At 45.0% G+C, this 25,134-nt stretch overlaps 1 protein-coding gene across 1 annotated transcript in view; it reads right to left on the bottom strand.

Annotated features, from left to right (window-relative positions):
• LOC142142957 (solute carrier family 22 member 2-like) overlaps window positions 1–25,134 on the bottom strand; it is an 85,104-nt gene that overhangs the window by 4,426 nt on the left and 55,544 nt on the right. The window contains exons 9-10 of the mRNA XM_075200707.1: window positions 2,524–2,636; window positions 1,702–1,801 (exon numbers count right to left, since the gene is read on the bottom strand). Of these exons, the coding sequence (XP_075056808.1) occupies window positions 1,702–1,801; window positions 2,524–2,636 (213 nt within the window). The remainder of the gene's footprint in view (window positions 1–1,701; window positions 1,802–2,523; window positions 2,637–25,134) is intronic.

Genomic DNA, 25,134 nt, shown 5'->3' with positions numbered 1-25,134 from the left:
ACATTACACTGGTTATGCTCTTTATCTTTGTTCACAATACACTGTGTTCTCAGTGTGACCTCACTTCATCACACTGTTCATACTTTCTGTATAATATTGTATTGTGGTAATACACTATGTGGCGCCTTTGTCCTTTTTTTACCCTATAGATATTCCGGACTCACCCTCTGTTTCTTAGGATTGGCTGCCGTCTGCAAATTGGACTTTTTGTGTATACTAGAAAAAATGTATAATTTGTTTATTGTACACAGAAGTGGGTTGAGCGCCCCATTCTTTGGTATTTGTTGTGCGTATATTTTTATATATATATATATATATATATATATATATATATATATATATATATATCTATGTCTATATTGAAACAAAAAAACTGGGGAAGAAGTGAATGACAGGTATGTAAGTCCTAGATTCCTATCACTTGTTGTTTTTTTTAAACCACCAGCGAGTTTGTTTAGATGTGTGGGAAAAGCTTCCCAGTGCAGGTTTCACAGCACACTAATTAGGAGTTGCACCTGTGTGCTGCCTGTAAAAGGCTACAGCTTTGAACATTCTCTCAGATGGCCCCTAAGAGAAACTGCAACTTTGACCTGTGAGTTCTGCTGGTTGGTTTAAGTGAGGGACACTAGGCCTTTCACTCTAGAGAGGGAATTCCTCTGTATTATTTAGTAGCCAAACGGTTAGGATTTTGTTTGTATTTTGTCCTGTTTGCAAGCTGGTGAATAAAACTAGCTGAGGCTATTGAACCTAAAACACTGGATTTGTGTGATTTATCTAGCTGAAACACACACAGTGACACTCACACACACACACACACACACACACACACACACACTTTCTTACTGTTTTGAAACACTGGGCCTGATTCATTAAGGACAGTTAAGCAAAAAACTGAGTAAGTTTTCTGGAAAAAAACATTACAATGCAAGGGGTGCAACAGAGTTTATTATTTTGCCCATAAGGAAATTACTTGCAGTTTTTTCTTGTAGCGCACACACATTCTTGATAGCTTATTTGTACCCTGAAATTTAAAGTTGATCTAGTACATGCCCTACCCCAAATATAAATCTGCCATCACATTTTAAATTTACCTCCCCCTCCAATGCAACATGATTTTGCCTTACTTGCTTACTTTTTGCTTAACTTTCCTTAATGAATCAGGCCCACTATTCTATATGAGATACGCTGACCCCCCTCCTGTAAATTGTTAGGTCATAAAGAGACACAAATTGATTTTTGTGATTATACAAATTCACAGGACTGAAAGCCAAGTGCTTTTATAGAAGTAACAGAATCTGTGCTGACTTCTAATATCGGTAATATTTTATGGTAGGGGTGTGTTTTTTTCATTATAATACACATGTTTTCTTAATAAAAAAAAAAGTGATGACATCGGGACATAAGAATTATAAGCAGTGACATCAGAACTCGCCATTTATACAGACATTCATAGATAGGGTTCATAGATATATTTGTATCTCTTTTGAATTGTATAATCTTAATGGCAAAAGTCATTAGAGCTGTGATCTTTTCATTTAGAAAATACTAAGAACAAGTGCATAACTTCGTAATCATGACCTCCATATTTATGATAAACCTCATTATGAAATTAGATCCTACATTGCCGAAGACATTTAATAATGCTTCATGTGTACGGGATGCAGAATGTGAATGCAAGGGAAAGTACTGTGTCTAACTTACTTATGCAAACTCTCTGCTTCTTCAATGGTTTCTGGAAGAGCCCTTCCTTTGGTTTCAGGTAGAAACAGCACAAGTACCCCAGAGAGTATTCCAATCACAGCTATGTACATAAAATAGACCAAAAAAAAAGGATGAAATCAACATTGCACTATGTGGATCACATAAGTATTTACTGTATCCTGAAACATACTGTACAATGTTAATTAGCTCAAATATTTTATAACTTTAAAGCACTAAAATGAATAATGGAAGAAACTTCTAAAAATGCACTGTGACATAAGAACCCTAATACCAGAAGCAGAATTTCAGTTGAAGCTCTCCATTTGTGCCAAAGATGCCCTGGCTGTACACAATAGACATGATATGTTTCATTCAATCTAGTGCTTATACTACTTCACTCTATGTGCAATGTCCCCCTCCAGAGTGAGTATTGTGAGGCCTGATGGTGATGTGAGCTAGTCTGAAACACCTATGTGATATGTAGGAGAGTGTCACAGGTGCTGGACATTGCCAAAGTCTCATAGGTGGAGCTGCCCATTGTGACCCAAATCCTTGTAAGGACTTGCAATTCCTGCACGGAGACCCCTGAGCCATGTGTGGTAGCCGTACAATGTTGTTCTATATGTAGTAGTGGGGGCCTATAGCACATATAGAGCACAGGGCCCAGATCATCTTAATATACCACTGCTCATTACAATAAAATATGAATTAACAAATACATTTTTCTATTTTTGTGCTACCTTTTTACATATAGCTTATTTGTAAGTTTAAAGATAATATAATTATTTGCATATATCTAATGTTATTTTATGTCTCTCTTACCAAATACTATAAGTGGAAGCTCTTTCCAGACATTTGCCAATCGGTAAACAATGAATGGCGTTATGGTTCCACCAATATCACACATTGATGAGCAGACCATTATGCCGAGGTTCCTGGAAAAGGCATAAGCATAGATAAGGTAGGAAAATAGTTTGAATAATACCCACTAGCAAATACAATTGTAGATTCAGTGGCTAATTTTCTTACTTGTCCCCCCATCGCCACCCTTAATGTTAGAAGGAAATCATGGGGATACTGTGTATGCACATATTATATATTCTGTCAGGGCTACCACCAGAGACTTGAGAGTCTAATGAACTTATAGCTCCACTCTCCTAACGCTAATGCTCAGCAACAATAATGTTATAGTCTTGTGGGTTTGCTTGACCAACAAATCCATACATTTAGACCCTTGCTCTCCATCCTTGCCTCCCTGTATTTTTTTATCTCTTTTTGCGAGCTGTGAAAGAAACAGAATGGGGGGTGGGGGACGGTGAGAATTGAGAAACGGAAATGTTGCTAAAGCTATCACTCTCTGTTACGCTGACAGTCAGTACACAAACTCACAGAACTAGTTGGCGGTGGTCTTCACCTTTAGCAGCCGCCTTTCCCATAGAACTTTATACGCTCACCGGTACTCAGATGCCCCCAGGACTTATCTCTAGATGTAGTGTGAGTTTGTGATACTAAATCGTAGCGGCAGGACAGGAGGCAGCGTAGATGGCAGCGGATGGTCAAACAAAATCCAAGGTCAGGGGTCACTTGAAAGCAGGAATAGTCGGGAAACACACCAAATCTCAGGGTCACGAGCAATATAGGGGGGTCCAAGGCACAGGCAAGATGAGTCAGGGTCACAGGCAAAGAGGCAAATCCAAGGTACAGGCAGGGGTCATACACGGCAAAGATAATCCAAAAGGGTTTACACCAACAGCACAGCAGCAGGTAGCAGGCAGAAAACTGGAAGCTATAACCGGAAGGGAGGCTAAGCACTCCCTGCATTAAATACTAAATGTGACCAATCAGAGCCTAGCTCTGAAATTGCCCCCAGCCTATGCCTAATTGATTAATTCATTCATAATTAGCCCACAGGCTAGTTCATGAGCTGCGCACGCGCCCGGCTGTTCTCCTTTGCCGGGATGCGGCGCTATCTCCTTCAGCGTCCCGACCGTTGCCTAGGCAACAGCTGGGACAAGCACGGAAGTGACATCCTGGTCGTCATAGCGACGGCTGGGACGCTTGTGAGAGAGTCGCGGCGGCTGGGCACCGCCGCGGCTCATAACACTCTCATACCTTACAGTGTAGCAATCAGTAGTGGAACTACCATTGTGTAGCAGGTGCCATGCACTGGGGCCAATGGAGATAATGGGGCCCGCTACATGGCAAATGCAGAGGGTCAGGGGCCCCAGTTCCCCATTCTTCACCACCATGTACCGGGGCCCACAGCTCACTAGTTCCACCTCTGGTAGTAATGCATACTGAATGCAACCTGGATCTCAGACAGACAAACGGAAGAGACTGACCCTGAATCCAGATCAGCTGATCTTAAGCTGGCTATACACATAGTGATATTGCCCATTTGTTATTATTATCTTTAATTTAATTTTAAGCATCGAGGAGACAATGACACAGACAAGTAACATACAATGACATTAAAGAGAAGGTAAAGATGGCCCTGTTCAAAGAAATTTACAATATAAGAGATGTGGGAAAGAGATATAGCGGAATAACAATTGTGGTTGCTGATGGGGAAAGTGTTAGGCAACAACATTATCAGTCTTGAATAATAAAGCGGTCATTGGAGACTGTAAGTTCTCTGCAACTACCAGTGGTGGAGTTCAGTTGGAACGCGGAAAGATAGTGGAAGGCAGAGCCACAAAACATGACCCAGTCACTGTAGAAATCCTGAAACATTAAGCTGCTGCCAACCAACCGTAACCATTTATTTTAACTAAGCATCCTTCCTCTGCAGTTTCTAGAGGAGGTTATGCCTTTGTGCTGCACGGGGCACTCTTGTTGTTATCTGTTAGTTTGGAATAACTATGTGTGCTGGGTGTTTTTCTTTGTGACGTGGTCACTGCTGTAAAATGAGCCAAGACAGTTGTTTCCCATGTTCGGCAGAAGCTGATGTCACCTGTCACTCACCGGACTGTTAGTGCCTCTAGGTTGGGACATGGGTCTCTCTCGCTCCTGCCGGCGCCTCTCCTGAGCCGCGGCCGTCCGCCATCTTGACTAAGATTGCGCATGTGCAGAAACCCTGAACTGTTAACACCTCGCCTCTAGTCTCATTGGTTAATTAATCACCTCTCAGTACTTAAGGCACTTGTTGCCCTATTACCTTTGCCTGTTCTTGGTTCTCATTCCTTGAGACTCTGAGGTGTTTCCTGTTTCTGCTCGTGTTATCCGTTTGCTCTGGACAAGTCTCCTCTCCACATCGGTAGTAGAACTTACCCGCTGCAGACTACTCTCGCTACCTCTGTTACCTGCCTGCTCCTGGACAAGTCTTCTCTCCACATCGGTAGTAGAACTTACCCGCTGCAGACTACTTTCGCTACCTCCGTTACCTGCCTGCTCCTGGACAAGTTTTCTCTCCACATCGGTAGTAGAACTTACCCGCTGCAGACTACTCTCGCTACCTCCGTTACCTGCCTGCTTCTGGACAAGTCTTCTCTCCACATCGGTAGTAGAACTTGCCCACTGCAGACTACTCTCGCTACCTCCATTACCTGCCTGCTTCTGGACAAGTCTCCTCTCCACATCGGTAGTAGAACTTACCCGCTGCAGACTACTCTCGCTACCTCCGTTACCTGCTTGCTCCTGGACAAGTCTCCTCTATACATCAGTGGTACAACTTGCCTATTGCAGACCACTCACGTTGCTCTGTTACATGCCTGCACCTGGACAAGTCTTCGCTTCACATCAGTGGTACAACTTGCCTATTGCAGACCACTCACATTACTCCATTCCACACCTACACCTGGACAAGTCTTCCCTTCACATCAGTGGTACAACTTGCCTATTGCAGACCACTCACGTTACTCCGTTCCACGCCTGCACCTGGACAAGTCTTCCATTCACATCAGTGGTAAAACTTGCCTATTGCGGACCACTCACGTTACTCCGTTCCATGCCTGCGCCTGGACAAGTCTTCCCGTTACATCAGTGGTACAACTTGCCAATTTCAGACCACTCACGCTATTCTGTTACACACCTGCGCTGGACAAGTCTTCTCTACATATCCGTGGTGAAACTTACCAGCTGTAGACCATTCATGTTTCCTTGTGATATAGCTACTACTCTGTATGGTACCTATTCAGAGCCGGATTTAGACCTCATAGGGCCCTAGGCAGGATACTGTTTTTGGGCCCCCTCCCTGAAACAATCCATAGCACTATATTTTTGCAGCCTACCATATACCCCTATAGTTACGTAGAAGTGAAAGCATGTGCCACCGCATGCCTACCATATACCCCTATAGTTAAGAAGATGTGAAAGCATGTGCCGCCAAAGGAGGTGGGGGTGTGGCTTGCCTCTTTGGGGGTGTACCTAACATGTGAAAAGAGCAAGGCCACCCTGCTGCAGAAAAAGGCACCCCTAAATAATTACCAAGCAGTCCCGTTTTTTTAAGTAGTTGGGTCAAAACAACCTAATAAGTATTTAAGTCAGGACAGAAATATTAAATATTAATATTAAATTAAGTTGTTTGCAAAAATAATACGCATAAATCCAAGGATGTGCCCTTGTCACTTTTGTCCCTCAATCATCACACTATGCCCATTTATTGCCACTTTTGTCCCTTCAAAATATCACCTTTGTGCCCTCTCACTGTCACCTCTGTGCCCTCTCACTGTCACCTCTGTGCCCCCTCACTGTGTCACCTCTGTGCCCTCTCACTGTGTCACCTCTGTGCCCCTTCACTGTGTCACCTCTGTGCCCTCTCACTGTGTCACCTCTGTGCCCCTTCACTGTGTCATCTCTGTGTCCCTTCACTGTGTCACCTCTGTGCCCCTTCACTGTGTCACCTTTGTGCCCCTTCACTGTGTCACCTCTGTGCCCCTTCATTATCACCTCACACTATGTGCCTTCGTTTTACTTACCTGTCTTTTTCTCTTTTGTATTCCACTTTTCTGTCTTCTGGTCTTCTTGTCTTCCTGTCTTCTTTTTTCTCCACCACGCAGCTCCTCGGTTAGTCCTCACACAGTGGCCGGAAACAGACTTTAAAAAAAAAAAAAAAACAGTCACGTGATCGCATGACAGGTCCCAGCAGTCTCTCCTCCTCTCTGTTTCCCCTGAATGAGGAGGAGAGACTGCCAGGACCTATCATGCGATCACGTGACTGTTTTTTTTTTTTTTAAGTCTGTTTCCGTCCGCAGTCTCTTTTACTATGTCGGCGGACAGAGAGGGATGGCAGGCGGAGGGGAGCACTTCTTGCCTATCCCGCTCACCACCAGTGCTGACTGGGCCCTCTGGGGACCGCTAGGCCCTAGGCAGTTGCCTAGGTTGCCTAGCGGGAAATCCGGCCCTGTACCTATTAGCTGGACTAAAGTCTACAAGTGCCTCTGTATTGTAGCTGCAAGTCGCTGACTCTTCTACTATATTGTTGATTGGTCTTTGCCTAACGTTACCCAGTTATCAAGTATTGGCCTGCTATATGCTACCTGCGTGCTAAGGCACTTGGACTCTTTCCTCATTTTATCCTGTTTACTAAACTGCTGTACCATCACAGTTCCACGGTGCCAAGACTCAACATTTATACTATTGACATTCCTTTCCTCTATTCTACTGTATGGTTCCACTGATTCACCACACTACCGAGAGGTCCGCACTTGTGGTAAGTGTAGCTAAAACTGGTGAATTCTGGGTAAAACTCCTAGTGCCCGTGACATCACCAAGGAAGTAGCTGAGATCATCAAAGCAGGAATAGAGATGCCAACAGCAATGACAGTAGACTGCAGTGACTGCTAAACTTACTGGGTCCGGAATTCAGATGGTATTCAGTAGATCCTCCAAATAACCGTGTCCTTGGTGTGATGACACTCCTTGACACCATAATGTAATTTCCCAGTGCCTTCACAAATTTTTGTAGGAAGTTAAGCATAGATCTAAAGCATTTATTCTGTTATTGCAACATGTGTGGCCATAAAGCAAGTTCTGACTAGAGATGTTCACTGACCCCCGTGTTTTGGTTTTGGTTTTGGATCTGTATTTTTTAGAAAAATAGCAAAATATGCTAAAATCACATAATTTTGCTTGTTCTTTGTTCCTACATTATTATTAACCTCAATAACACTAATTTCAATTCATTTGCAGTCAATTTTGACCACCTCACAGGTCACAATATTATTTTCATACACTTTCAAACAAAGACTGCAGCAGTTCTTGCCAGTGATAAGAAGGCCATTGTCATGCCTGTGCATAAGACCAAAAATCCACCTCTTATGTGTGGAATTATTTTTACCCAAATCCTGACAACAGTTGTCTAGCCATTTGTAGCATTGTAAAGCTACAGTCAGTAGAGGTAGGGACTTTAATCATCTAGGATCCTCATTCATGTTACTCCATTTGAAGCGAGTTCAAGGAAAGCTCTTGGGAAAATCAGAAACTTATGCTACAAAAATAACAACAAGCAGTCCAGCATCAGCTACCTCCCTTCTCTCATCTAGATCCCAGCACCTGCAATCTACACCCCTAACACCTTCATCATCAATATCCTCACAAGTGATCGGAGTTAGTCCTGCATTTAAGTTGCTAAGGTGAGATGACTCCTCCCCATCCAGGACTCCTCAGAAGAATCCTTGTGTGTTAGGCCCACTGCTGCTGCTCCTGCTGCTGGAGGGGTGGATCTTCAACCCAGAAGCAGACAAAGAAGAAAACTACTAGTAGTTTACAACAATTGACTCTTAAACAATCCTTAGAAAGTATGAAAGCTGTCACCCAGTCGCAAAGCGGATCACGGACGCCATGGCGACTATGCTAGTATTAGATATGCGTTCAATATCCACTATTAATGCAGCCGGTTTTAGACAATTACTTGAGGTCTTGTGTCCCTATTACCAAATTCCATCCCGACACCATTTTACTAGAAAAGCTATTCCTCACCTCTACCAGAAGGTTCGTAAAAATGTAATTATTGGGCTACAAAATGCCATTCTACCCACTGTACACTTAACCACAGATATGTGGAGAAGTGTAACTGGGCAAACTAAAGATTATTTGACTGTGACAGTCTACTGGGTTGGTGATTCGCCTTCACCAGCAGGAACAGCAACAGCATGTACCCAAGTACGTCACCTTTTTCAGAGGCAGGCTACTCTGTGTATCTTCTGCTTCACTAAAAGGCATATTATTATTATTATTATTATTATTATTATTATCGTAGATTTGTAAGGCACCACAGTGCTCCACAGCACCATAGAGTAGGGAAGACAAGGACATCCATAAAACAAGACATACGTAAAACAATAACAGACAAGACAGACAAAATGAATGGAGACATGAAAACAAAGGGTATGGAGGACCCTGTTCATTAGAGAGCATACATTCTAAAGGGAAGAGGGCACAGCTGAAACAAGAGGAGCGAGTGTGGCTCAGAGTGGAGATTGGGATAGTTGTGAGGGTGCATTAGTGTGAATAATGTTATCAATAATAAGGTCACCTCTAAAACACAAATGGCTCTCCTCTTTGTTTGTAACCTATATAACATCGTACGCTTTGACTGCAAATTCAGAAGACCAAGCCTGCCAGCCCTAGTATTTGTATTTCAGCAATGACAATTAGCAATGGAGCTCTCCCCTTTTGTGTTACCTATATAACACAGTGCAATGTGACTGCAGATTTACACGAAGCCTGCCGGCCCCTAGTGTTTCTATTTCAGCAATGCCAATTAGCAGTGGAGCAATGGAGCTCTCCTTTTTGTGTGTTACCTATATAACACTGTGCATTATGTGACTGCAGATTTAGCCTGCCAAACCTATTAATTCTATTTCAGCAATCACAATTAGCATTAGAGCAATGGAGGTCTCCTGAATGTCACTGGTGGCTTTGAAGAACACTGGTACCCCTCTATTCTACCTATGACACTGCCCAACTGCTCTACAGACTGCTAAGAACTGTGCTACCCCTTCTGTGTCCCTCTGTGAAATGGCGCTGGATCACCGTGGAGGGCGGTACTTACAGAATCCAAAACTTGCGAGATCCGCCGATGTAACAATGATGTTTTGCCTCACTTTCAATTCCGAGGGCGTGCAAAAGTATGGCTCGGCTCGGTACTCTGATCTGCTAGGTTCTGAGCATCTCTAGTTCTGACAAATAATAATAAGACTAAAATTATCACATTATTATCAGGCATGCACTGATTTTCAGCTGGAAAACATCCACCGAACTCTAGCTTGTGTCTGCATTTATTTTATGACCATATTAAGAGGCAATCATATGGTCCTGAAGTCATCAGGCTACTATACCTTGACAAAGATTTCTGTTGTGGAATCGAAATGCGTTGGACGGCTGGAGCCATAGTACCTGCTATTTTTGGGACTTTATCACATCTATCATTGGGAGGAACTTGGACCTGGGTAACCCACCTTGCCCCCTTGTTATCTGCTATTAACCCTATTACTCTTGGTACGTAGATAGGAGGACACCAGTTCCTGCCTTTATTGATTTTATACACTTTTAGTGTTATCTATTAAATGGTATTATGCTATGTATGTTTCACCTATTTATTCATGTGATGATCGCTGGAGATTTCTGGAAGATAGTGACATACACTCATGAGTTAGTGTGATTTGATGCGTTGTGTCTATGAGGAATCTTGTAAGCGGATCCCCTGAGGGATCCCTTCACGTGGTTTAGATTCTGTAAAAGGCCATATGGATAGGATGCACCTGGAGGAGGGTCCATTCTCACTGGACACTATATAAACTATCTTCTATATCACTGTCATTGTTACAGTACTACTCTATGTATATTTACTGTTTTGTTCTAGTATTCCCCCTGGATTATTGTTTTCAATATGAAGGACCTTGTTTGTGCCTGATCCACTTAGCGCCGTAGGGTATACTCATTTATTGTGTGCTATATCTGAGCGTCAAACAGTCGACAAAATTGTGGCCTAAGTGAGAAAGTGAACCCAGGCCTCGTACTGGCCGCCATAAGCGGCACATGTGTAGCCAGCTTTAGACAGTTTCCACAGCTGTCTACACTCTCAGTTTGATTTACTAAATGTGAAAGTTTGTTTACAATAGCAGTTTAAGGAATTTAATAGATTTTTCTTCCAGCAATACACATCTTTTTTATTAATTTGCTCAAAATCTAATTGTGCAGATGCATGCAATCCTGCAATTTCCTCCATGCTGTTGCAGAATGCCGAAAATGACCTGAAATATTTCGGGACACAGACAGCATCTCCTACAATATTGGTGGTGTTATCAGAAATCACATATCCTCTGGAAAGTCCAAGTGGGATAAGCCATGCTGCAATGACATCCCTTAGTTTTTCAAACAAGTTGTCAGCGGTATGCCTCTTAGTGAAGCTGGTGATACACATATTAGCCTGCTTCTGAAAGATCTGGCATTGTTTGTTAGATGCTGCTGCCCTCCCTGCTACTGAAGGCCATTCACCATACGAGTGGGCTGTCACAGTCATATAATCTTTAGTTTGGCCAGTTCCGCTAGTCCATATATCTGTGGTTAAGTGTACAGTAGAATGCCATTTTGTAGCCCAATAATTTTCTTTTTTTAACCACCTGGTACAGGTGAGGAATTGCTTGTCTAGTAAAATGGTGTAGAGATGGAATTTGGTAATGGGGACACAGGACCTCAATTAACTGTCTAAAAACTGCTGCATTAATGGTGGTTATTGGACGCAGATCTAATACTTACATAGTCCCCATGGCGTCTTTGATATGCTGTGAGACTGGGTGACAACTGTCATATTTGCTATCTCTTGTAAAGGATTAGCAGTCAATTGTTGCTTTAAACTACTAGTAGTCTTCTTCTTGGTCTGCTTCTGGGATGAAGATCCACCCCCAGCAGCAGGAGCAGCAATAGCAGCGGGCCTACCGCTCAAGGATTCTTCTGAGGAATCCTGGATAGGGGAGAAGTCAACTAACCTTAACAACCAGGACTAACTTCAGTCACTAGTGAGGATATTAATGATGAAGGATTTGGCGGTGTAGATTGCAGGTGCTGGCATCTAGCTGAGAGAAGGACGCTAGCTGATGCTGGACTGTTTGTTGTTATTTTTTAACATAAGTTTCTGATTTTCCAAAAGCATGAACTCGCTTCAAATGGCATAACATGTAAAAGGTTCAAGTTGCCTACCTCTACTGACTGTGGCTTTACAAACACTACAAATGGCTAGACAACTGTTGTTTTGTGTGGAATTATTTGTATCCAATTCCTGACAAGTGTAATTTTTGGTCTTATGCCCAGGCATGACAATGGCCTTCTTCTTATCACTGGGAAGAACTGCTTCGTCTGGTGCATGACTTGAAACTGTAGAGTTTATTTACAGTACTGTTGGGCTTAAGGCAGCTAAGCTATTGGTAGCTTGTTTTGTTGGGGCCCAAAAAGACCAAGCACTTCAGCCACAAAAGTGGCACTACTTGTCACTGAAGTGCTTGGTTTGTTAAACTGTACATTTCTTTTTTTAACATATGGGTGGGAGTGTGGGCTCAAGGACAATTTCATCTTACAATGTTTTACATTTTGGCCTTGGTCTAACAGTCGATAACTCAGGTGTCAACAGTGTTATTAGATCGCTAATTCACATAGTGGACAGTATGATTAGGTAGACTATTCAAATGTGGACAGTCTTATTATAGGGCTAGGGATATGATTAAGGACAGGGATAGGGACAGGTCTAGAGGAAGGGACAGGTCTATGGATAGGGACAGGATCAGGGTTAGAGTTAGGGATAATACTGTCTACATTTGAATTGTCAATCTAATTAATACTGCCAACTGTGACGCTTCAAAGTAAATCACAGCTATGGAGTCCGGGATGTGATGAAGCATAACGGTGTTTATTGCTTAGAAAATACAAATAAATAGTACAAACCAAATATAGTTGAAACTGCACAGAGATTTCTGATGAGGCTGAATTCTGGTTTCAAGGAATACTGCAGGTACAAGTAGCAAGGTAAGTGGAAAGAGAGCAGGAAAAGTGGTGTTAGCAGCAAAATGTGAGAGTCTGAAAGCACAGGAGAACCAAACCATAGGGAGGGCAAGAAAACAACAATGCCCAGCACAGGGAATAGAGGGAGGCAGGTATAAGTAGGGAATCACCAGGTGTTGTTAGGGCTCATGACCACCAAGATGAGCTTTTAGAACGATAGTGTTGAGGTCTTCACCTTTAGCAGCCGCATTTCCCGTAGAACTTTATATGCTCACAGGTACTTGGATGCCCCCAGGTCTTAAGCTCAGTGTGGTAAAAGCTCATCTATGATGCCGTAGCGCAGGTGGAACCGGATGCGCTAACTCAGACTGGAGCAGATGGTCAGAGGCATGCCAAGGTCAGGGGTCCGTAGCAGATAGGCAAATCGGTATCCGAGCATGGGTCAGGATCAAGTGAAACAGCGAAGTCCAGTATTCAAGCCAAAAGGTCAGGGCAACAGGCAAACAGACAAAGTCCCAGGTACAGGCAAGGATCACAACAGAAGATCAGGCAAAAAGGAGTCCACCAGGAGTCCAACAGTAGGTCAGCAACAGCACAGGACTGCAAACGCTATAACCGGCAGGGAGGCTGCCTTAAATGCTCAGAGCAGCCAATAGGAGATGAGGAGCACAGACTACCATAATCAGCCCCAGGAGGCTGATAATGAATTAATCATACTACGCATGAGCCCAGCTAATTCACCCGCCGGGACGCGGCTTTTTGACAGGACGGTGTCTGGCCGCTGGTCCGGAAGCCGTAAGTGGCATCCCGGTGGGAAGGAGACGGCCGGGACGCAGCGGGCAGCTGAGAGTGAGCTATGGACAACGCCGCGGCTCATAACAGTACCCCCCCCCTTGAGGAGGGACTAAAAAACCTGACACCCTGGCTTCCTGGGAAATTGTTTAAAGAACTCTCTCATAAGTCTATCAATATGAAGACGCCTCCACAGACCCCAGGCACGCTCCTCCAGGCCACGGCCCTTCCACTGGACCTGAAAGTGAATCTGCCCACCAGATTAACTTGCTTAATGATGGAAAAGGGGCCAATGAATCTAGGTCCCTGTTTTCCACAGGGTTGTCTGAGCCTAATATTACGGGTGAAGAGCCAGACCTTCTGACCTACTTTTAAGGAGCAGACTCTACGGTGTTTATCCGCAAACCTTTTGGACTGAAACGAGACTCGCCTTAAGGCAGACTGAACTTTCTTCCAGATATTTTTCAGTCTGGAAGCCATAAAACGTATGCCGGGAGACCAGATGGGTTAAGGGAAGCCAAAGAGTTAGATCAAGGGTGGAAACCAAGATTGCAATGAAACGGAGAGGTACAAGTGGAAGAATGGCAGTTGTTGTATGCAAACTCCACCCATGGCAACAGGCTGACCAGTTGTTGTGGAATTCAGACATATACAGGTGTAAAAATTGCTCCAAGTATTGATTAACCCTTTCAGTTTGTCTAATAGACTATGGATGGTATGCTGAAGAAAGGCTGATGTTATGTCAGTGCACAAAAGGACTTCCAGATGTTAGGAACTCCCAAGTCAGTACAGTGAAACACGGGAACTACTCAGAAGGCCAGGTGTTCGCTGGAGCCCCTAGTGGTGGGGATAGACTGGGCTGCGGGCCGACCGAGGGTGGAGTAACGTATACTGACTTAAAGGAGATCCCAGGAGGGGAGTAATTGGTGGACTGTAGTATAAGAAGAATCCTAGGTCAAAAGGTCACAGGCACAGATGCAATATCCAAGGGCAAGCGAAGGGTCAAACTCACAGGCAGAGAAGCAAAATCCGATTTCCAGGCAAAAGGTCAAGGTCAGAAGAGAAGGGTCACAGGTCCAATAACAAGCAGGGGTCAAACACGGTTGATCAAATCTAAGGTAGCAGGAACCAAAATGGATAGCACAAGCAGGCAGCAGAACTGAGGACAGAACGCTATAACCGGCAATGAGGCAGCAGGCCTCATTGCCCTAAATACTGAAGCAGACCTAGCTCTCTAATTGCCCACAAGCTGTTCTAATTAGCCTTCAGGCTTGCCCCGCTGTTGCGCACGCGCCGGGCTGATCTGTAATGCCGGGACGCGGCGCTGGACGAGAGAGCTTCTTACCGTTGCCATGGCAACGTCTGACAAACCCCCGGAAGTGACGTCCCGGTCGCCATAGCGACGGCCGGGACAGAGACAGGGGAGTCGCGGCGGCTGGGCACCGCTGCGGCTCGTAACACCAGAATTGGGAAACAAACTGAGAGCCACGGTCATAGACAATGTCTAAAGGTAAGCCCTGGAGCCGAAAATGTGCTGGACAAAAAGTGACGCTAAGTGCACTAAGAAGTCTGGTTAAAGGAATGAAGTGAGACATTTTACTAAAGTGGTCACTCACTACCAAAATAGTATTATGCCCTGCTGAACATGGGAGATCCACAATGAAATCCATAGATAAGTGTGTCCAAGGTCTTGTAGGGATGGATAATGGCACAAGCTGACCTGAAGGGCGGTTCCTAGATGATTTGTTTTTAGCACAAATTTCACAGGACATAACAAAGTCTCAAACATCTGAAGACATGGTAGGCCACCAAATAGAGCGTGAGAGATTTTCTGTGGTTTTAAAGATCCTGGGATGTCCGAGGGTCTTATTTTCGTGGGCTTCAGTGAGGACAGCCTTTCGAAGGTGAAGTGGCACAAATAAGCAGTTTGCAGCTGTCTCTAAGGGAGCTGTAATGGATTAAGTGGATTCTGGACTATTCTTGATCAGCACTGGCTTACCTGAGGTGCGGAGTCTAATGAACTCCCCGGTGTTCACCAAGAACCGCCGCAAGGTGGGATGGGTTTAGCTGACGGGAGACGCAGGTTGCGGTCCTCAGGCTCACCTCAAGAAGTAGTGTAGCGGCAGGAGCAGCGGGAGGATGCAGCGAGGAGGTGGTAGAGGCAGCAGACAATCCGGATCAGGGGCACAGGAAAACAGCGTAGTCAGCAAGCCGGGTCAGGACACAGATATGGCAGATATGCGAGTAGAGAGAGAGGCATAAAACAATCCGGGTCAGGGGCACAGGCAAACAGCGTAGTCAGCAAGCTGGGTCGGTACACAGATATTGCAGATCCAGAAAGGTCAGCAAGCTGGGTCGGTACACAGGAGGTCAAATACACTGAGAGAAGGCACTAGGAGGAACAGGAATCAGGAGCCAGGAACAGGTAAGTTGCTCTGACACTTACCAAGTGTCAGAGCGATATTTTTATAGTAAGCCCTGTTTGAAATCCCCGCCCAGGTCTAGCGGTCATGGGATCGCCGAACCCGGAAGTGCGGCTTCCGGGTCCAACAGAGCGGCGGGGGAACGCGGAGGGGTAAGTATTTGTTACAGGAGCCAACTTTTGAAGTCTGCGAAGGATTATACCCAAGTCCTGGGCCAAACCTACGTGATTAACTGAAGATGGTATAATAGGCAGTGGTTTTAAAAGTGGTGCATAATGGGAAACAAAGCTTCTGGATAATGCATGCACCTTGATATTCTTGGATCCTGGTCTATAAGTGATAAAGAACAATGACCAGCGAGCTTGCCTAGGATTCAGCCGTTTTGCAGACTCATTGTACTGGTGGTTCTTATGGTCAGTGATGACCGAGATGACATGGATGGCTCCTTCCAGCCAGTGACCCATGCTTCAAAAGCCCATTTGATGGCGAAGAGCTCCTGATTGCCAAAATCATAGTTGGCCTCTGCAGCAGAGAACTTGCGGGAGAAAAATACGCAAGGAAGCAGTCTGTGATTGCCAGGATGTTTCTGAGATAAGACAGCGCCAGCCCCAATATCGGAGGCATCAACAACCAAAACGAAGAGTAACTCTGGGTTAGGATCTCAAGACGGCAGCGGAAATTAATGCTTTTTTAAGATCTTTAAAGGAATTGACAGCCTTTGAGCACCAATTACCAGGATCTGCCCCTTTCCGGGTAAGTGCAACAATGGGAGCCACCAAATCAGAAAAGTTATGGTTAAATCTTCTGTAATAATTGGCGAAACACAGAAACCTTTGGACAGCTTTCAGATTAATGGGCCGCACCCAATACATAATAGCCTGAACTTTACTTGGATCCATAGATAATCCGGTAGAGGATATTATATATCCCAGGAATGATACTTTCCAAACCTCAGACTCGCACTTTTCCAGTTTGGCAAAAAGATTATGGTTCAATAATTTATGGAGAACCTGCTGGACATGGAGTCGGAGTTGAGAGAAGGAGTGGGAGTATATTAATATGTCATCCAAGTAAACGACCATGAATTGATCGAGGAACTCTAGAAAATAATCCTTAATGAGGTCTTGAAAGACAGCTGGTGTGTTACAAAGACCAAACGGCATAGCCAAATACTTGTAGTGGCTGGAATGGGTATTGAAAGCCATCTTCCACTCATTACCTTCTCTGATGCGGATGAGATAGTATGCCCGTGGAGATCAATTTTGGCGACAGTTGATCAAACAGGACCGAGATGAGAGGAAGTGGATATGTGTTTTTTTTAGTAATTTTGTTAAGAGCTTTGAAGTCGATGCAAGGACTTAGCCCACCATCCTTCTTGGAGACAATGAAACACAGAGCTCCCACTGGAGATTTCAAAGGCCTAATAAAACCTTTTTGTAAATTTTCCTTGACATATTCTTGCATAGCTTTAGTTTCAGGGCCAGAGAGCGAATACAATCTAACTAAATGGCACAATCGAAATCCCGGTGTGGAGGTAGGAGTGTCAGCCGCTTTTTTAGAGAATACATCCCAGAATTCACGGTACTGAGGAGGAAGTAGTTCGGAAACAGGTTGCAGAATCCGAAGGGGCAAGCTCAAACAAGTCTAAGAACACGAGGAACTCCATTGGGTAATTTTCCCTTGTGCCCAATCTATTACAGGGTTATGGAGGCGAGGCCAGGGATGACCCAGTATTAATGGTACAGATGGGCAATTGATGAGGTAGAAGGACAGAGTTTCTGAGTGGAGGGTTCCCACTGTCAACTGTAGCGGGGGTGTTTCACACAAGACCTTGGCACCTGGGAGTGGCCCTCCATCTAAGCCATATACAGTAATAGCAGTACTGATACTCTTGAACGGAATCCCGAAAGTCTTGGCAAATCTAATGTCCAAAACATTACCAGCGACACTTATGGTGCTCAAAGAAATGAGCATCATAAGTGATATTTGATGATGATGATGATGATGATGATGATATGTGCAGGGACCAAAACTGCATTTTTGGAGGAAATGATCTGCAGACCTAGGTGAAGGTCCTCCTCCTTGATCCCTAGGCCAACTCATTTCCTGACTTATTTAGGCAGGACAGAGAAAAATTACTTTTGATTCCACAGTAGAGACAAAGACCTTGGGTCCGTCTTCTGGTTTTCTCCTCTGCAGAAAGACGGTAGGCTCCTAATTGCATAGGCTCCTCAGTGTCCATTGATGCAGGAACAAAGGCAGATTGTGAACAGGAAGGTACCTTCTTTTCCACCTTCCTCTCCTTTATCCGTCTAACAACTTTGATGGCGAGCTGCATCAGACTTTCCAGAGATGTTGGAGAAGGATACTGTACAAAGCGTCTTTGATCTGCTCCGACAAACCTAAGCAAAATTTACTGCACAATGCAGGGTTGTTCCATTCGCTGTCAGTAGACCATCACCTAAATACGGCACAGTATTCCTCAGCAGAGCGCCAACCTTGTTTCAAGACCCTAAGAAGAGCTTCAGTTGAGGCAACCCGATCCGGATCATCTTAAAGGAGGCACAAGGCATTAAAAAATGCATCAATGGACTGTAACAAAGGACTCGCAGGAGCAAGACTGAACGCCCAGGACTGAGGGTCACCTTGGAGGAGGGATATTATAATACCGACCCTTTGCTGCTCTGAACCCGAACAACGGGGTTTTAGTCGAAAATAGAGCTTACAACTTTCTGCAAAATTGCGGAATAAGGCTCTCTGTCCAGAGAATCGGTTTTGGCAGATTCAACTTGGGCTCCACAGTAGGTGCCAGAGGAGCTTGCTAGGCTTGCAAAGACCTAGAGGCTTCCACTTGCACTGATAAGTGATGCAAGAGTCCCTGGACCGTCTGTGACAAGGTTTGGATCTGTCCTGCTAAAGTTTGGGCTGGAGAGGTATTCGTCCCATTGTCATCCATGAATAATCCTCTCCAGTAGTTCACGGATGGTTATAATGTTAGGGCTCACGACCACCAAGATGAGCTTTTAGAATGATAGTGTTGATGTCTTTCCTGTAGAGCTTTATATGCTCACAGGTACTTGGATGCCCCCAGGTCTTAAGCTCTGTGTAGTAGAAGCTCATCTATGATGGCCGTAGCGGAGGTGGAACTGGAAGCCCTAGCTCAGACTGGAGCGGATGGTCAGAGGCAGGCCGAGGTCAGGGGTCCGTAGCAGATAGTCAAATCAGTATCCAAGCAGGGATCAGGGGTCCGTAGCAGATAGGCAAATTGGTATCTGAGCAGGGGTCACAAGTGAAACAGCGGAGTCCAGTATTCAAGCCAAAAGGTCAGGGTAACAGGCAAACAGACAAAGTCCAATGTACAGGCAAGGGTCACAACAGAAGATCAGGCAAACAGGAGTCCACTAGGAGTCCAATAGCAGGTCAGCAACAGCACAGGACTGCAAACACTATAACCGACAGGGAGGCTCAGTCCTCCCTGCCTTAAATATCCAGAGCAGCCAATAGGAGACGAGGAGCACAGGCTACCCTAATCAGCCCCAGGATTAATCATACTGTGCACGCACCCGGCTAATTATCCTGCTGGGACATGGCTTTTTGACAGGACGGCGTCCGGCGGTTGCCCTAGCAACGGTGGGCCGGAAGTGACGCCTCGGTCGTCAAGGAGATGGCCGGGACATAGGGGGCATAGCCGCCGCGGCTCGTAACAGATGTAAGGAATGATTAGTCCAACAGGTTAACCCCTAATAGTGAAAAGGATAAAACACAATAGCAGCAACTCTAGTGAATTAGAGGTACTGCTACAATATACAATGAATACAATAATAAAGTCTAATTGTCCTGGAGGCAGGAGCTGTCAATAAAAAGCAGCAAGCTGCAGGCAGATGGAGACAGTACCGCCTCCTTTAAAGGTGGAGTCTAGATGCCGTAATCAGCATAAATGGTTAAAAAAGTCTGAATCATTGTCCAGAGTCGGGTCCTAGTAGAAAAGTCTTTGTCAAAGGGCGGAAAGGAGATGGAAATAATACCAGAGAGGAGTTGAGGCACTACAGACCCTCCTCTCTTCTTTTGCCATTTCATTTTTTGAGACTTCCTTGGAATGGGAGTCTGAACCAATTGGAAGGAGCACAGTGGTAATTTTTGGACCGAGGTGATAGGAGATATTATCGAATGCACTGATGACCCACAAGTTGACACTGCGAGGAATGGCGCAAACTTCCCGATCACTGTTTCAGTAAAAAGTTGTAAATCAGAAAGGATTGGATGCTTAGTCTAGATAAAGGGATTGCTCCATTCCAAGGCTTCTCCTCAAAAATTTGATAACAGAAATATTACCTGCCTTTTTGGGTTGTTGTCTAGGCTAGGAACAGAGGGAGAATGTGAAGCACAAAACCTCAGTAGGGCACTAAGTTGAGAAAGGTTACCATCAAAAGTAGGAGACAGCTGGGACTGGAGACCCTCAGCAAGAGACGACTTGGATTGGAGACCCTCGGCAAGAGACGGCCCAGACCGGAGACCCCAGGCAAGAGACGGCCCGGACTAGAGACCCTTGGACCAGACAGTCCGAACAGGAATACCTTGGACCGGACAGCCCAGATTGGGCAATCTTTGGACCAGACAGTCCGGACTGGGCACCCTTGGACCGGATAGCCAGCACTTGGCACCCTTGGACCAGACAGCCCGCACTGGGCACATTGTACCGGACAGCCCGCACTGGGCACATTGTACCGGACAGCCCGGACTGGGCACACTTGGACCAGACAGTCCGGACTGGGCGCACTTGGACCAGACAGTCCGGACTGGGCGCACTTGGACCGGACAGTCCGGACTGGGCGCACTTGGACCGGACAGTCCGGACTGGGCGCACTTGGACCGGACAGCCCGTACTGAGCACACTTGGCCCTGACAGCCCGCATTGAGCACACTTGGACCAGACAGCCCGGGCTGGGCACACTTGGACTGGACAGCACTGGGAGAAGCCTCAGATCGGACAGCAATGGGAGTAGCATCGGAACGGACAGCACTGGGAGAAGCCTCAGATCGGACAGCACTGGGAGAAGCCTCAGACCGGACAGCACCAAGTAATAACTCAGGCTGAACGATTTCAAGTGGCATCTCGGGCTGAATGGTGTCATGTGGTGACTCAGGCTGTACCGCCCTAAATTGTGACTCGGGCTGTAACATATTGTCTGGCAACTCAGGCTGGACCGTAACAAGTGGAAACGTCTCTGGAGCAGACTGGAGGGACAGGGCCCTCTCTGGAGCGGACTGGAGGGACAGGACCCTCTCTGGAGCGGACTGGAGGGACAGGGCCCTCTCTGGAGCGGACTGGAGGGACAGGACCCTCTCTGCAGCAGATTCTAAGGGCTGTGCCCTCGGGGAAGCAGACTGTGAGGGCAGCACCGTCTGGAAAGCAGCCAATGTCTCAGAACAGAGACAGAAGCCGACAACTCTGGACTGGAGGCAAACGCCGGAGAATCGTAACTGGATTTAAAGACCGACAACTCAGAGCTGGAGGCAGAGGATGACACCTCGGAGCCTTGGCAACGGTCGGGGCCGAGAAACCGGACATGACGCCCCGGTTGTCATGGAGACGGCCGGGACGTCGAGGAGAAGCAGAGAGTGCCCGCGGCCACTGCGGCTCCTAACACATTATGGCTCTGCAGGGACTTTAAGGTCACCATAAATAAAGAATTGAAGATATATTTGTGAATCTGGCAGGAGTACAAAAGTTTAGTTAGATTGACCTAGCTGATGTGTACCAGCAGATAGAGATAGAATATGATATGAAAGTGTTCCTTACCATTAATACACACAACAGACTTTACAGGTACAATTGTTTGGTGTTTGGTATTGCTTCTGCCCCTGCCTTTTGCCAGTGACCCATGGACCAAGTATTACAAGGGGTTCCTGGTGCACAATGCTATCTGCATGACATTTTTGTGACATTCTCGTCTGACACAGAACGCCTTTAAAATCTGAAGCTGGTGTTACAGCGGCTTGAACAATATAGGCTCAGAGTCAAAAGAGATAATTGTGAGTTCTTCACAGGCTCTGTCCACTACTGTGGGCACACTATTAATGCCAATGGACCGCACAAATTTCAGGAAATAGTGGAAGCCGCCTAAAGACGTGTCCCAGATTCGCTCCTTCTTGGGGTTCATTAATTACTATTATAGATTATTGCCTAACTTAGCTACAGTTCTGCACCTACTACATCAGTTGCTCCAGTGGGGTCAGAAATGACTATGGTCAAGGGACTGTAAGCATGCTTTTACACAGGCAAAGAAATTGATTACGTCGGACATTGTATTAAACCACTATGACTTCCAGGCCCGTGATGCCTCAGCTTACTACATTGGAGCGGTTATGTTACATTCTATGCCGGATGGACAAGAACGTCTAATTGCCTTTGCATCCAGGGCGTTATCCAAGGCAGAACTTAACTATGCACAGATTGACAGGCAAGCCTTAAGGCTGGTTTGAGAACTGAAAGGGTATTCCTGTCACTGCGGGTGCAAGGATGCAGTGCTGAGCACTGCCCTTAGTTTGAAATTGCTATACTATAGAATTTAAGCAGACTGCACACCATGTTAATGCAGATGGATTTTTGTGATTGTCTTTACAGACTGCCCCATTGACACAGAAAAACGCGGATTCTTGGAATGTTTTCACAATGACGCAAGTGAAATGCCTTTCCATAACCGCCTTTTTGATCAAACGCAAGACTGTCCGAGACCCCATCTTGGCTCACTTTGCCGACAGCTGGCTCCTTACTTGCATCACAGGCTTAAGTAGACAAATGATTGCGGCTGCCGCCTCTAGGGGGTGCAGATCATCATGAATGTCAAACTGCAAGCGAGAACCCTGGAGGAACTCCATTTGGTTAAAATGAAGGCACCGACCAGGAGTTTTGTATGGTCACCAGGGTTGGATCAGCAGTTGGAGGATGTGACCAGAGAATGTTCGGGGTGGCAATTTGTCCAAAATATGCCCGCACCAGCATCGTTGCACCCATAGGAGTGGCCATCTACTCCATGGCAGCGGATTCATGTGGACTTTGTTTCTGGTGGAGGTGGATGCCTGTTCCAAATGGGCCGAAGTTTTTATAGTCATCTCTACTACAGCTGTACATACGGTATAAGTGTTAAAAAGTCTTTTTGCCAGAACAGGAGTTCCAGAGCAGTTGGTCATTGATAATGGGCCTCAGTTTACAGCTGAAGAATTTCAGACCTTCATGAAGAGAAATGGATTTTGTCACATGTTCTTCACCCAGGGCTGGATTAACCCGAGGTCTAACTGGGAAGAAGCCCAGGGGCCTCGGGCATCTAGGGGTCTGCCGGCATTCATCAGGTCGGGGGCGTCACTGTCAGCTGGTCAAGGAGAATGGCAGGCAGCTAGCAGCAATGTTATGCTGTTAGCTGCCTGCTGTCACTGTAGTGCTTCCGCGGCACACAGTAATCTCCTTACTGAGGAGATCTGGTGAGACGGAGACTATGAGTCATAGTCTCTCTCTCTCACGAGATCTTCTCAGTAGGGAGCTTACTGCGTGCTGTGAAGGCAATACAGGGTGTGACGGAAAAACAGAATGCACACAGACAAGGGTGCTTTACAACACAAGCTTGCCAATTTCTTGTTTGCTTGCAGGAATGCGGTTTATGCCATGACCAATCAAACCCCAGCTATGTTGTTCCTGGGTAGGAAGCTAGAGGATTGTTTGGATGACTTGTCCGAAGTAACTAAATTGTTTTAACCCAATTATGATGCTGAGTGAACTCAGATATGGTGTAGTCCACAGACACTGTAATTGCTCCTGCTCAAGTTCACCGGTCATACATTAGGACCGTCATTACCATCATTACAGATACAAATTGCTGTTCATGCCTGCAATACCATGTTTCACCACTGTCCTATTTTACAGTGCTGTTTTATAGCTTTCTATTTCTAAACCATCCAGTATGATGATCAGTGATAAAATTATGTAAGTGAACAAGAAATAGTCAAAGTTCACCAAAATAAAAATATAACTAGATTAACTGACAAAGTAAATGTTATCTACTTGTACCCCACAGTGTATGGTATAGGAGTTATCCCACAATGTCACAGCACAGCAGGAGCATGGAAACATCAAGCATGAAATGCTAAATGTGGAAAGTGTAGATAGGGGTACAGACATAGAGTTGCCTGTTTTTAATTTTGTAAGTTCACAGGTTTATATGGTCAAATGTTTCTTTTAATATTGCAAGTCATATTTTCCATTTTCTATGTTTTATATTTATATATTTCATTTTTGCATCTATGGCTTTTATTAGCAAGAAAAGTAGATTACAATGACAGACTATTCCACCCCTCCTTCAAAGAATGGGTTTAACTTGTTTTGGCTTTTTGGGGCATATTTAAGAAGGAGTGTTAGCAAAGTTACACACACTTACCGTAACTCCGACGCAGTTTGGAGTGTTTCACATATTTATGATTGTTGCATCGCAGCAGATATCGTGGATATCTGCTGTTTTGCATTTTGTATTGCTTGTGGAAGCAGTCACCATTCAATAGTATGGTGACTGCTCCCTCTCGCAATCTAACAAGTTCCAAAAAATTTTTTTTCAATAACTTGTTATGAAGCTGGTATACAAGGAGGAGATCCGGAGACAGCGCATTACGAAGAGGCGTGTTTATCGAAACTGCTGTTTCTGTGTTGCGTTCTTCATAAATTTGAGAAATAGTTCAATCCTTATCAATGCGATAAGATTTGAAAACTATTTTTCACTTTTTGATAACATTGATAAATATGCCCCATTGTGAGAAGTGGTTGGCATGGTTTTGGAATTCACAGTTGGTTATTTTCAATTTCAGAGCCGGCATATCAAAGACCTGTTAAACAAAGTACACTCTCCCAAGTTAAAGTAAGGAAAAGGAAAAATGTGGGTGATCAAGAGTGACCAGTTGTTGGAAGATGGGAAAGTTTTAACTTTTGCTGCAAGAAAAATTAACCCTATCCCTAGCTGATTTTTAGTTATAACTGCAGGCTAGACATTTCCTCCTGAATAAAAACATTACATCTAACGTGTGAAGGGCCCTGACATCTTACAAGGTCATGTGTTGTGCTCCGCAGGATCCTTAACATAATATCTCTGTTATTTCTGAAATGTTAATGGGAATTCTTTATAACTCTCTTCCTAGATGTGCCCAATTGTGAGATTCAGATTTAGACCTGATCTCGCCCAAGATCTTTCAATATACCCAGGTGAGTTTTTCAAACATATCACTACTGGAAACACAGTTCAAG

This window comes from Mixophyes fleayi, chromosome 3 (genome assembly GCF_038048845.1).
Source record: "Mixophyes fleayi isolate aMixFle1 chromosome 3, aMixFle1.hap1, whole genome shotgun sequence".
Lineage (NCBI taxonomy): Eukaryota > Metazoa > Chordata > Amphibia > Anura > Limnodynastidae > Mixophyes > Mixophyes fleayi.
The sequence above is the reverse complement of the archived record's forward strand: the minus strand, read 5'-3'. Positions and strand labels throughout refer to the sequence as shown.